Source organism: Orycteropus afer, unplaced genomic scaffold, assembly GCF_000298275.1.
Source record: "Orycteropus afer afer isolate SDZICR_OR568_19922 unplaced genomic scaffold, OryAfe1.0 scaffold00242, whole genome shotgun sequence".
Classification (NCBI taxonomy): Eukaryota; Metazoa; Chordata; class Mammalia; order Tubulidentata; family Orycteropodidae; genus Orycteropus; species Orycteropus afer.
This window is the reverse complement of record NW_006921829.1, coordinates 1,223,468-1,238,637: the sequence shown is the minus strand read 5'-3', so window position 1 is coordinate 1,238,637 and position 15,170 is coordinate 1,223,468. Positions and strand designations below refer to the sequence as shown.

Below are 15,170 nucleotides of genomic sequence, written 5' to 3'. Positions count from 1 at the left end.
GGTAGCATAGTGGCTAAGGCACTTGCCTGCTAACCAGACGGCTGGCGGTTCAAACCCACCAGCCACTCCTCGGAAGGAAGGTTGGGCAATCCTACTTCCGTAGTGATACTGCCTCGGAAACCCAAGGAGGGGTCGCTATGAGTCGGGGCCGACTCGACAGCACATAACAACAACAACAACAACATATAAAGGATGGTGCAATTACTACAGAACACTATCAAAAGGAGTAAAATCAAAAAAATTTAAATCCGTATCGAATTATAGTGGCTAAGACACTTGCCTGCTAACCAGACGGCTGGCGGTTCAAACCCACCAGACACTCCTCGGAAGGAAGGTTGGGCAATCCTACTTCCTTGGTGATACTGCCTGGGAAACCCAAGGAGGGGTCGCTACGAGTCGGGTTTGACTCGATGGCACATAACAACAACAACAACAATAGAATTATATACAGGGAATATAATTCATCATTCACTTAGTATCCAGTATATATTGCCAGGTTTTGTGCTGGGTGCTAGGGTAATATAAAGATAAAAATATAAGTTCCAGCCCCTGAGTAGTGGTCTTGCTTGATCCTCTTGTAGACTTTTACTACTGTGATGCTAATGTAATGTAGATCTCAAATGTATAAAAGATAATAATATAAAAAGTTGTATACTATCACACAGCTTTAGAAATGAAATACTGCCAACTGTTGATCCCTTTCCCCCAATTCTATTTCCCTCACTACTTAGAGGTGACTACTATAATGACAAAAAAAGAAAAAAAGAAAGAAAGAAAAAAAAAAAAAACCCACCAAACTCACTGTCATTGAGTGGTGTCTGACTCACAGCGACCCCTCCTTGGGTTTCCGAGGTGGTATCCCTACTTTTGTAGTGAAGTAGATTGCCCAAGCTCCCTTCTGAGGAGCAGCTGGTGGGTTGAATGCCAGCCTTCTGGTTAGTAGTCAAATGCCTTAGGCACTATGCCACCAGAGTTCCCACTATCATGACAATGGTCTTCAAAATTACTATGATTTATATACAGGCTTACAAGGTGAACATTTATACCAGGCTAGGTACTCTTCCTAGAATGATCAATTATTGGAGATCAGTAGGGTAATGGCGTTGGCAAAGAATACTGAGAGTACCATGGATTGCTGAAAGAACTAACATATCTGTCCTGGAAGAAGTGCAGCTGGAATGCTCCCTGGAAGTGAGAATTGTCAGACTTCATCTCACCTACTTTGGTCATGTTGTCAGAAGGGACCATTCCCTGGAGAAAGATATCATGTGTGGTAAAGTGGAAGGTCAACAAAAAAGGGGAAGGCCCTGAACAAGATGGATTGATTGACACAGTGGCTGCAACTATGGGCTCAGGTATAACAGGGACCGTGAGGCTGGCACAGGACCAGGCAGTGTTTCGTTCTGTTGTACATAGGGTTGTTCTGAGTCAGAGACAACTTGATAGCACCTGACAACAACAACAACAGGGTAGTATTTGTGCAGGAAGATAGCTCAGCGGGCAGGAAGGTACAGGAAAGGAGGACAAAGGCAAACAGTAACCACAGGGAAAAGTGGGAAGGTAGCTGTTACATTATGGGGATTGCAACCAATGTCATAAAACAAAATGTGTATGTAGTGCTGTATGGAAAATGAATTTGCTCTGTAAAATTTCATCCAAATCACAATTAAAAAAAAAATTACTGTGTTTTCATTCTACTCTGTCCTTCAGAGTCATTATAAGCTGAATTAACTTGATGACCATGGGTTTTTAATGGTTTTGTTTAGACTCTTACTACACAAAGGTAGTATTGTTGCTGTTAGGTGCTGTTGAATCAATGAGAACTCACGGTGACCCCATGTGTTAGAGCACAACTGCTCCATAGGGTTTTCTTGGCTGCAGTCTTAATAGAAGCAGATCAGCAGGCCTTTTCTTCCACAGAACTGGTGGGTGGGTTTGAACCACCAACTGTCAGATTAGCAGTTGAGCGGAAACCATTTATAGGCTATCTTTCTATGAATGGTTTAAACAATATTCTCATCTTTCTTGTTATTATTTTTTAAATACTGATCCATCTTTTTTAAAATTTTTATTGTGATGAAATATATATAATGAAATAATTGCCATTTCAACCATCTGTTATGTGTACAATTTAGTGATAATAATGTTGACCATATTGTGTAACCATCACCACTATTCATTTCCAATTGTTTTCATTGCTCTTAATAGAAAATTAACAGTACCCTTAATCAATAGCTCTCCATCTCCCACTCCTACCTAAATCGGTAACCACTACAGAACCTTAGTCTGTACACGTTGGCCTATTCTGGATATTTCATACAAGTGAGATCATACTGTATTTGTCCTTTTGTGCCAGACTTATTTCATTCACCATAAGATTTTCAAGGTTTATCCATGTTGTAGCATGTTATCAGAACTTCATTTGTCTTCATGGCTAAATAATGTTTCATTGTACATATACATCACATTTTATTTATCCATTCATCTGCTGATGGAAACTTGGGTTATTTCTACCTTCTGGCTATTGTGAATAATGCTGCAGAGCGCTGGTATACAAGTATCTCTTTGAGATCCTGCTTTCAATTGGTACAAACCCTAGGAGTGGAATTGCTGGGTCATATGACAATTTTATTTTTAATTTTTTGAGCAACCACCATAGTTAAATAATATTCTTTTGTAACTCTTGTCTCCCCCTAACATTGTATTTGAGTTTCACCCATGTAGACAGAGCTAGTTCCACTTCACCTGTTTTCTATGCTGCATAGTGTTCCATGGATGACTACGTTATCCATTTTCTAGTTGATTGATATTTAGGCTACATCCACAATATGTAGCTATTACAAACAATGCTATTACATGAGGCCTAGACCACATATTCTCCTGTGTGTGTGTGTGGGGGGGGAGGGGGCAGAGTTTCTCTAAGGTTTTACCTGGGAATGGCATTTCTTGACTTTAGTGGATTTTTTATGGTATTGCAATTTTCTCAATGTATCTCTTAACTTTTTATTTAACCTTCTTTTACTTATTGCGATAAGGAAACTAAAATTTCATGTGAAAGGTATGTGACTACCTTTTTCTCTTTTTTTTATTTTTCCCTCAAACATATCACAGAAGACTCCTGCTCTCAATGCAGAAGTTCCCTTGAGCTCCAGGATTATCTTTTGGGGCAGAGTGACAGCCCTACCTTTAAATATAAAGCCCACATCATCTCAGAACACACCAATATCATATTAGAGTTTTCTTAAGAGTGCAGTGGAGATAGAACTTAATCTTTCCATCTTTGTGTCTATTATCTTTCCTATTGCTTAAGTTACCTTCCTAAAACACAGACCCTCCTCAAAATCCTTGAAAGGCACTCAAAGTAAAAAGTCCTTCCATTCTCTGACCTCCACATGCCTTGTTTATCTCTTCTTCCATACAATCAATCACCCACATGCACTCCACGTTAGCTGTACACTGGGAATTCTGTTTCTCTGACCCAATTTTTATCTGCCAAAGCCTAGCCTATCACCTCTCAACATCTTGGGCAAGTGGCTCCTTCAAACTCTCCCAGAGTTCCCTCATTGGAATGAGCCCTTCCCTTCTTTGCACCACCTTGGACAGAACATCAAGCAACAACAAAACAGTACATACAGCCAGTCTTCATTGCCTGTAAAAGCCTTCTTAAAATTCCATAAAGCATTTGAGGCCAAGGATCTCATGTCTGGAACCTTCATAGTCTCTCTAATGCCTATCTCAATACAACACACAAGTTCAAATTTAGGGAGAAAAACGTTGACAGTCGGCTAACATTAACACCATTCATGGGAGCTATATTCTCTGTGTATCCCAAAGATTATGGTAATATACAAACATGTCTTGCACTGTCTAAAAATTCAGAAATAGTGAGAGAAATAAATGAAATAGAACTGACCCCTAGAAAAAGAAATTATATATTCTATAGTCTAAGTTGTCAAAGAAAGAATAAGGTTTGTGTTAACCCATCAGAAAGAATAACATGGAATAAAACAATAGGAAAACTAAGATAACAAGATGAAAATACGCACTTGAATTTTCAAAATGTCTGGGTTATTTTAAAAACTATCAAAGAGAAGTAAAACAAAACCCAAACATGGGTAATGAGTTAGTTACCTGCATGAGCAGAGAGAGGCGAGTGTGGTCGAGGCAATGCTGGTGACTGTCCATTGCCTATCAAGCTTTTCCGGTTGCTTGTTCGGCAACTGTCAAGAGGAAAGGAAAGAAAGAAAAACGTTTTGAAAAAGAGAAGATAGCATCAATAATATTCAAGTATATTCAAAGTAGGCATATGCTATGCTTATCAACCTATCTCCTCACGTCATTGCTAAAATTACCGCAAGTTAATGTGCACTCACCATCCTTGAGGGATGCCTGCATCTTGAGTATTAGCAAATATAATGCATTCATATAGCATAGCATCATCAATATTCCTCACCACCAGTGAAGCTGTAATCAAATGCCTTCTTTCAGCTCTTGACTGCAAATATGTGACATGCCATATACAGAAGTAATAAATTAAAGATTCAAATCAGCAAACTACAGGTAGCATCTTTGTTGACATGAAATTTCTAATACAAAATTACATGCAATGAAGCGCAATGACATTAATCTTACAATGATGCACTAATTAAAAACCTAATTATTTAGACAAATTTCATATTTGTGCCTTTTGTCAAGAGAACATTCATGCCCAAGATAAATGTATTTCACTACTTGCTCATTTTTCCATGTGTATATTGCATTCAAATTCCTTATTAAGGTAAATATTTTGAAATCTTAAGAACAGATTCCAGTTTGTATGAAAATAATGGTGACGGCCCCTTTTGTCAGGCATACTACTACTGGTACTGCCCTGGGTTGTGTTCGTTGCTAGTTGCCACTGAGTTGACGCGAACTCATGGTGACCTTACGTAGAAGAGAACAAAATGGTTGTCAGGTCCTGAGCCATTTAATAAATGGCTACATACAAGCACAGGACAAGTATCTCTTCCTGTTTTTGATAAATAGGAAGTTCTAAAATTGTTAATTTGATTTCAGAGTACCTTTCACAAGCCTTAAAAAGTAAGACAAATACAAAAGTAGTTGAAGGTGAAGGGAATATAATCTCATTTTCATTTGCTTTTCTTCAATACAGACTGGCACTTCATTTAGTACAACAGTTAGAAAAATGTGATAAAACCAGCAAGTTACCTCACCAAATTCACCTACAGCAAACTTCTGGGCAAAGTGACTCCATTCTTCTATAGATGGGGATCCCCTCAGCCTTCATCAAGCATTAAGCATTTTAATTGTTAACTCAAAACATACCTCTGGTGTACTAGGTCTCTGAAAGAGGAATTTTTCACCTGACTTCACAATTCTACATTATGCATAATGAGTGGACATATTTTGAGATTGTATAAAATATTTAAAAAGAACATTTCTAAATAATCAAATACTACATTTTGAAATCAATGTGATTTCTTTCACCAATATTGACCTGGAAGCTAACCCTTTCTCTTAGATGTTTGCTGCTTATTATCATTTGTCAATATCCTATATTTATCATTTCTTAAGGTCAGGCAGCATCACTTTATTCTCCTTACTAGACTAATCAACATCTCTTAGCATTATCTGTTGAGTTTAATTAAGATCATGTTTACTTAGCCTTAAAGAAGTTGTTGAGTAAGAATAGACTCTTGATAATTAATTATGAAAGTGGCTGGTGGTATTATTAACTCATTTATCAGGAATTGTATGACCTATTAAATTCTTAATCATTAAATCAGATAGTCTGATTGTTTAAAAGAGATACTGTATAATGCATTTAGTGTTAATTCAAATCAATGTCTCTTTTCATTTCAATACAGGAATAATAAGTTTATCAACTTGCTGATGTGAATAAAAGAAATTTATAAATGACAGATTCATACCCTAGAAATTGCAGTATATTTAATTGTTAATTTGGCAAATGAACTGAACCATAGGTTAATTTTCACAAAATAGCTAACTGTATTAATTTTTACATTTAGCATGTGATCTAATTTATAAAGATTTTCTTTTGACATCCCTAATTATATTTACAAACACAATGAATAAGAACTGTGTCACAATGGAAACAGTAATTTAATAAATACCTTAAATAGGGATACCAGTGAAATGTGCAGACTTACTTAAAACGAAACTTTGAAAATATTTCTTAAAGAAAACTTTTAAAAATTGAATTTTCCTAAGAAACATATAGAAGGACCAGTGCATTATGACTACAATAAGCAAAATAAATAGCCAATAATTTACATTCCAAAGAAATAAACAAAATAAATAGTAAACATGTAAACAAAAAATGTAATTGTATTGGATATTTAGTATCCAAGAAAAAAAAGCATGGAAAGTGCTACTTTCAAAAACGTGATTCAGAAGTTTTAAAAGGAGAAGATAGCATCAATAATAGCAATAACAAAAAGAAACGTCTAAATAAAATAAAATATGAAAATGAATTTCACTTGTTTGGTCACTGTGAAAAAAGTTTGTTACTTTCATCCTGTGTTTGCTTACTTCTCTATAGGGATTTGCAATCTTCACAAATAAGTGATTCATTATATATAGGATTTATAGGGTGAAATAAAAGATACAAGCAACTTTATCTACAAATATATCAGAAAGTAGAAAGAAGAGAAGTTTAAAGCAAATTGCCTCAGAATTTGAACTCAGTTTACAATTTTTAAGGTACTGGTACTTTGTTATAAAAACCAAATACCCAAACCCACTGCCACTGAGTGGATTCCAACTCATAGCAACCCCCATTGGATTTCTGAGGCAGTAAATCTTTACAGAAATAGATTACCTCATCTTCCTTCTGTTGGAGTGGCTAGTGGATTTGAACCAACAACCTTCTGGTTAGCAGTCAAATGCCTTAGGCACTGCAGCACCAAAGCTCCTTGGTAATATGTCATAACAAACTTTAAATAATGGGAAGAACAACTTATTGACAAATGTATGAAAAATAAAACCATGTAACTGAAAGTATCTTCTCTAACTTCTATACAGATCTTCAATATTAAACTACAGATGGTATTAAACTTATAACAAACTTAGAGATTTCTTTAATCCCTAAAAAAAATAAAACAGGAAAGTTTGACCATGATATGCTCCTCAATATGGCAAAAACAGACTTTATAAACTACAAGACAGAGATGAAACTCATTTCCACATGTACACAAAATAAATCTCTATACTCAGGAAGTAGGGTTTTGGATGCAGGAATGAATTTATTTCTTGTTAACACTGTTAATGTAAAAGGACAATTTATACGCATTTAGCCTCCAAATATCTGGATCTTTTTTTTTTTTTTTTAATTGTGATTTGGGTGAAGATTTACAGAGCAAATTCACTTTCCATATAGCAGTTCACATATACTTTGTCTCATGTCATTGGCCACAGTTTACCACAATGCAACAGCTCCCCTCCCACTTCCTTCCCAGAGTTACCTCTTCCCAGTGTCCATCCCTCCGTGGACTCCTGCCCCCTGAGCTGTCTCCCTGTGCATAAACAGCTCTTCTTTCTCCCATGATTGTTCTCTCCAAGGCATGTATCTACTTGAGGCAAATGTTTAACTCACATGCCGGTATTCTCTTTGGCTGGAAACCACAGGTGTGGGTTCAATTCCAGACCTGAAGGGCAGCTAGGGCAAATATGTAGATCTTGATTGCTGTTCTTATTAGGTGAAGTCAGTTCCGCCTCATAGTCACTCACGTACAAGAGAATAAAACACTGCCTCAGTGGGTGCCATATGCACAGTCATTTTTATGCTTGAGCCTATTGCTGAGGTCACTGTGTCACTCCATCTCCTGAAGATTTTCTTCTTTTTCTCTGACTTACTTTAGCAAGCATGATGTCCTTCTCCAGGGACTGATCCCTTCTGATAACATGTCCAAGGTACTAGAGAGGAAGTCTTGCCATCCTCCCTTCTAAGAACATTCTGGCTGTACTTCTCAGATTTGTTTGTTCTTCTGGCAGCCCACAGTCTATTCAATGTTCTTGGCCAAAATCATAATTCAAAGGTACTGATTCTTCTGCTTCCCTACTTATTCACTGTCCAGCTTTCACAAAAATATGAGGCATTGGAAGATACCATGGTTTAGGTCAGGTGTGCATTTGTCCTCAAATTAATTCTTAACACTTTATAGAAGTCTTTTGCAGATTTGTCCATCATTTGATTTCTTGACTGCAGTGTCCATGGGTGTTGATTGTGGGCCCAAGTCAAATGAAATCCTTGACAACTTCAAAACTTTCTCCATTTATCATAATGTTGCTTATCAGTTCAGTTGTGAGAAGTTTTGTTTTCTTCACATTGAGGTGTAATCCATACTGAAGGCTATTGTATTTGATCTTCATTAATCAAGTCCTCTTCACTTTCAGCAAGCAATATTGTGTCATCTGTGTGTCGCAGGTTATTAATGAGTTTTCGTCTAATTCTGATGATGTGTTCTTCATATGGTCCAGCTTCTCAGACTATCTGCTCAGTGTACAGATTGACAAGTATGCACCTTTTCTGATTTTCAACTATGCGCTATCCTTTGTTCTGTTCAAATGACTGCTTCTTGGTTCCACATGAACACAAGTGTTGCGGAATTCCCATTCTTTGCCATGTTATCTATAAGTTGTTATTATCTACACAGTTGAATATTTTTGCATAGTTAATGAAATACAGGTAAACATCTTTCTGGTATTCCCTGCTTCCACCCAAGATCCCTCTGATATCAGTAATGGTTCTTCTTGTTCCGTATCCTTTTATAAAGCTGGCATGAATTTCTGGCAGGTCTCTGTCAATGTACTACCTTCAACTGTTTCCGAATTATCTTCAGTAAAATTTTACTTGCACGTGATATTAACAATATTGCTTGATAATTCCCACATTGTTGGATCATCTTTCTTTAGGAATGGTATACATTTTAAAATCCTGGCACCCTACTGAGACATTCCACTGTTATTTTTTCCACAGTAGGGGGAGAGGATGGTCATCCAATGTCAATATTACATGGTTCTGGTGTCTCTGAGAGTCAGATAATCTTATTTCTCTAGGTACCTGATTCTGAAGAAATGAATGAATACCTGTGATTAGCCTGGTACTAAGAAAACTCCTAGTTAGCAGGACATATGAGCATTTACTTTGTTGGCTGTCAGAGCACCTGGCCCTGCCCACATTAATAACGACATTGGTGTAAAATACTGAGCTGACCACTGCTGTCAGTATTTATTCATTCAGATATCACACACTTTTCTGGCCAAGAGAAGAGAAGCTTTTAGTATACAAGTGTGAGTCAGGGTCCCTAGACTTTGGTCACCACACCACACTCATCCATAAATTGATGGGATAGTGGATACACCTTTGTTGTTGCTGTTGTTGTTATGTGCCGTTGAGTTGTCTCCGACTCACAGTGACCCCTCCTTGGGTTTCTGAGAAGGTATCACTATGGAAGTAGATTGCCCAACCTTCCTTCCGAGGAGTGGCTGGTGGGTTTGAACTGCCAGCCTTCTGGTTAGCAGTCAAGTGCCTTAGGCACTACGTCACTCTACCCAGGCAAAATAGAGGCCCTTTCCCTTCTACCAGCATTGACGGTGTAGCTTTTGTCTTGCTTTTTCTCAGCCACATAGAGGTAAAAAAGAAAAAAAAAAAAAAAGACAGGCAATATTCTACCAAGTGAAACAGGAATGTAACTTCCTTAGTGGCAGAAAACTGAATTTGTTGATGATTTACCCTCATCCATTGGGCTTGAGCTTGTAAGACTTAGCTCCAGTTTTCACCCTCGGGACATAGATACATTGTTGCAAAAATGAAACAAGAATGTTATGAATTCAAGTTTCATATATTCCACCCCAAAGTACATTTTTTTCTGCTTCATTCTTTATGAAGTAATGGAATAATGTCACTGAGCAACTTGTGTAGAAATTGCCTTATAGGAACTTAATTTGCTATGCAAACTTTCACTGAAAACACAACAAAATAGTATTTTTTAGAAATAAAATGAAATGAAACTATGCCAGTAGCAAAAACCAAGCCAAACCCAGCAATAGACTACTACCATTCTGCCCATGCTCATCTCAAAGCCAAACACAGGAATACCCACTTCCCACAAAACACCTCCTCCTCTTCAGGTCTCTAATTGAGGCAACACATGGAAAAACCTACTTTTCCTATGGATGACATGCTCAGTTTGTTCTCTGATTTTGAAAGATGACTATCATAAACGCATACTCAGATTCTTTACTTGCAAAATCTTCATTTAGTCTGAGAAGACAGCTATACACAACTTGAGACAAAGGCAAAGATAAACAACGGATTAGGGCAGGGGCAGATGAAACTAAGTAAAGCATTGCTTCTTACATCATTAATTTCACTCCTCCCTTGAACTACACACCCTGAAACAATTATGAGGCACAGAAGCTGGTTTTTACACACAAACACACACACACATGTATGTGCACACGGTATAACAAATACTGTTGACTGTGGACCTGGGATCTGGGAAGAATGGGAAGGTAGAAAGATATTGACAGTACTTTTGAGTGAGTAGGACTGGCTGGCCCCTGAGGCTAGGAGGTGAGACAGGCAGAGACAGAATACTCTGTAACAGTATCACAGCTGGAAGGACACCTGGGTGGAGATGCTGTAGAGTGAGATGAGGTCACCAAAAGGAAGTATTTCATTTGTCTGCATGGTTTGGGCTCAGACAGGTGAAGTAAGGATTGAACAAGGCACAGTCATGGCTTCATGAGTTCACTAGTACCATTCACCAAAGTAGTTTCACAAGAAGTTTCTCTCTCTCTCATTTGCTAAGAATATAAGGAGATGGATCCTGAATCTCTTCATCTAAGTCAGATTTGACTTCATGTGAGCGACAAAGAAAAACAGGAGTTGCTATGTTAAAATGAAGGGTGGGAAGGGGTGTAGCGTATGAATTTTTGTCCCAAAGCACCCATATTTCATTTCTGCCTGAGTTGTCCTTATGCTAAGGGCTCCATTTGAAAGGCTTGAGGAGACCTGTAAACATTTCACATCTGGATCTACCAGGAGCAGCTCCGGGCAGAAGACTCTGTTAATCATCCCCTACCAGGTCCACTGGGCTGTGGCCTTTTACAATTGCTCTGAGTAGCTGAATTCCAGCTTAATTTTAAATCACACATGCATTTGGAGATTTGAATACTAATCATGTCCAATGATATGTATGGCAAGGCATTCTGAGGAGGGGACACCCCAACAGGCTGTGATTTTTACATCCACGGCTGACTTGAAAGGTCAACACTCAATTTGACATATGACTAACCACCATTGAGGGACAATGATAATACAGTGAATTGAGTAAGAAGAGCCCTAGTAATTCTGGAAACTAGGCTACAATTTATTAATTCATCTTGATAGAAAAATTCATAAATTTGCACAGGAGACCAATTAAAGGCCAATGCTTTACCATATATGAACATCTGCTAACTATTTCTTAACACCTTAATAGAATTTGAATATTTGAATATTTCTTAAACAAGGAGAAGACTGAAGTGGAAGAAACTGGGCATGACCAGGATACAGAAATCATCTAGCTAACATGATACTGTTGAATAAATGTTGGAAACCAGGTAGGTTTCTATTTCTATATCTTTACAATAAAGGGGTTGGATTAGATGACAGAAATACTCATAAATGTATTTGTCTTCAGTCCAACAAAATTTTGAAAGATAGAAAATACAGAAAAGTAATGCAATAATTTCTACCACCTGAAGTAACAACTGTGGTATTTTATTACATTTGCTTCCAATTTACATATATACATACACATATATATGAAAACTTAGTAACTTGTAGCCTTTGTAGCTTTACAGCCTTTCAGGTTTTTTTTTGGTACTCTGACATAAAACCTGTGTACTTATGAATATTTGTTTACATTTTCATTAATGGTATCACATATTGGGAAAAACTGACCAAGACTTGGAATTGTATAAAAGAGATTAATAGATCTCCTTTCAGTGCCTTGCTCAGCTTCGTATAAATCAAAAACCAAATTCACTGCCGTCAAGTCAGATCTGAGTCACAGCGACCCATCCTTGTGTTTCTGAGGCAATATCAGGAAGTAGATTGCACAACCTTCCTTCTGAGGAGTGGCTGGTGGGTTTGAACCACCAGCTTTCTGGTTAGCAGTCAGATAAATGCCTTAGGCACTACGCTACCAAAGTTCCAGGCCCTTTACTTCTCACCTGCTCGGGGCATCATCTGACTCTAACGTAAGGGTGTGTACTTTCCATGGACTAGACTATTTTAAAATTTTGTGTGGGAAGAAGCTAAATTATAGAAAACTGAAGTAATACAAAAATTCTGGCTTATGATAATGCAAATGATTTCATCTTGTAGAGAAACAACTGGTATCCACAGCACAGAAAAGATGACCCCAAACATTAATATTATCCTACAAGATATGAACCAGTTTTGCACATACTTGCAATTTCATTTCAGCATTGCTGATTGTGTGTATACCCACATACCTACATCCTCATATGTATGCACATGTCTGTTTTTCAAAATCTCCTCTAAACCTATTTTAATATGTTACTGGCACCTTCATTAGTTAAATAATTAGTTAAATAAAATTGTTGGCACATGTTCATTTTATATTTGTATAACAGTAATGTTTCTAACTTTTGGAAAAATTATACTTTAGCACACTTGATAGATACGCATAACTTACTTATTTCACTCCACATTATATTTTTGAGATTTAACCATGGCAACATAAATATGGTTCTAGTTCATTCCTTTTTTAGATTATTCATTTGAAGTAAATTTCCGAATTCTTAAATGTACTAAAATTACATATCGTGGACATTTATTTTTCCTTTTGGCAAGATTAAAAATCTAGGCCTCTGTGCATTTTAAATCAGACTGCACAAGCTTTGAAAATGTCTTTAATGAAGCAGCTGAATTTGAAAGAAAATTGATATCACACAACTTAAAGCAAATTTTCTTTAAAATCTTCTAATGCCACTCCCATAAGCTCTGTACCTTCCTTTACTCCTCAACCTCTGTAACTGTCATCAGTTCCTGTCCAGTCACTCTGCCCATAGATATCAGTGTAGAATTGTGCTCCACACATTTTCAATGGCTCATTTTTTTTGTCTTTTTAATTTTTATTGTGATTTGGGAGAAAGTGTAAAGAGTAATAAATTCATTTTCCATACAGCAGTTCATATACATTTTGTCTCATGACAGTGACTAAAGTTTCCCACAATGCAATGGCTCTCTTCCAACTTCCTCCCCATAGTTATCTCTTTCCTGTGTCCTTCCCTCCCATGCACTCCTGCCCTCCCCACAGCCGCCTCCTTGTGTATACACAGCCCTTCTGTTCTCCCATGATTGCTCTCTCCAAGAAGTGTATCTACCCGATGTACACATCCAGTGAATGTTCATTTCTTGAAAGGAGATCTCTAGGCCTTTCTCTACAGGCAGCTCTGGCGGAAGGGAACCCCCAACTCAGTCAGCAGGTTGGAGCGCTAACCCTTTGCATGACCCAGGAACAGCAATAACTATGGTTCTTATGTAAATCATTCTACCCTCCTCTGAGCTGCTTTACACCTCCAGCTGTACACCTTTTCCTCAACAGCGAAGTTCAGCTCTAAAAGCTGGCCAGACAAGTGCCGGTCCATCTTAGAAGGCAGGGAAGGACAAAGCCCTGTGAAAATTTAGGCTTTAATATTAAAGTCCTGCCAGTGTCTTCTCAATGGCCCATAAAATCAAGGCTCCCTCCATACTTTCATTAATTCATTCAACAGAATACTTTTTGAATGCCTAAAATATGCTAGGCTTCATTCTAAACAAGAGAGTGCCTGGGGTGGCAAAAACGGTTAAGAACTCAACTATTAACCGAAGAGTTAGTCAGCTGTTCGAACCCATCCAGAGGTGTCTTGGGAAAGTCTGGAGGGAGATCTGCTTCCAAAAGGCCATGGCCTTGAAAACCACAGGGAGCACAGTTCTACTCTGTACCAAGGGGCTGTCATGAGAGGAATCCAACAACAACCAACACAACAATGCATCCTAAACAAACAAAAGTCCCTGCCCTCAGGGGTTCACACTCTGGAAGGGCAGGGAGACAACAGACACAACAAATCAGTAATATTTCTAGTATGAGATGGTTATGGAGAAAAATAATGCAGAATGCAGAACAAGGAGGACAGGTGTGCGAAGTCACAGTTTTAAAGAGGTGGTCAGGGAAGGCCTTAGTGGGGAGGTGACATTCAAACAAGACCACAAAGCCAGGAGGGAGTGAGCCACGTAGTTGTCCGAGGAGAGTACTCAGTGAGCAAAGGCCCTGGGCCAGGAGTGTTCTAGGAACAGCAGGCAGGCCAGTGTGGCACGAGTGGTGTGAGCCAGGATGGAATAGTTGAAGAAGATAAGAGAGAGATGACAAGAGGCAGATCTGGGTCATCTTGCAGGTTTCCAGTTAGCGAAAAAGGAAGCTGCTGGTTTTGAACACAGGAGTCACATTATCTGACTTACGTTTTTCTTTAATTGTAATCATCTCTCTTATTTAAACCAATGTATCAACACTGTCATTTAGATGTGTGATCAATATAAAATTAACAAAATATTTAACGTTTTTTTTTTTTTTGTGTGTGTGTGTGTGCTAAATCTTCTAAACCCAGTTTCTGACTTATGTTTTGAGAGAACCAATCTGGTCGCTATGTTGAAATATCCCAAGGAGGAAGCAGGGAGACTATTTAGGTCGTTAAGTTGATGTGCAGCCCTAGCATACACACTCCCATACCCTGTGATTCTTCTTCAAAATATAGTATTTTACTTTAAAAATTAACTTATGCAAAAATGACCTCAACATTTACTGCAAGCATTATACCAGCCCATGTTCTTTGCTATTGCCTACAGAAAGCAAGCTGGAGAAATTGCAAGTGCTGATGGTGTGGTGACTATCAAGCCTAGTGCTTCATACCTTTGCCCATTTGCAGCAATGCAACGATCTAGTTCACAGTTATCTAGGGTATGTAATTGTGAATGTTCATCATTGATATGGGGAGCTCTGGTAGTGTAGTGCCTAAGGTACCTGACTGCTAACCAGAAGGCTGACGGTTCAAACCCACCAGCCACTCCTTGGAAGGAAGGTTGGGCAATCTACTTC

The 15,170-nt window shown here is 38.0% G+C and overlaps 1 protein-coding gene across 1 annotated transcript in view; it reads right to left on the bottom strand.

The window, feature by feature from the left end:
- Positions 1 to 15,170, bottom strand: part of MAST4 (microtubule associated serine/threonine kinase family member 4) — a 202,722-nt gene that overhangs the window by 130,321 nt on the left and 57,231 nt on the right. The window contains exon 2 of the mRNA XM_042782093.1: positions 4,132 to 4,220. Within this exon, the coding sequence (XP_042638027.1) occupies positions 4,132 to 4,220 (89 nt within the window). The remainder of the gene's footprint in view (positions 1 to 4,131; positions 4,221 to 15,170) is intronic.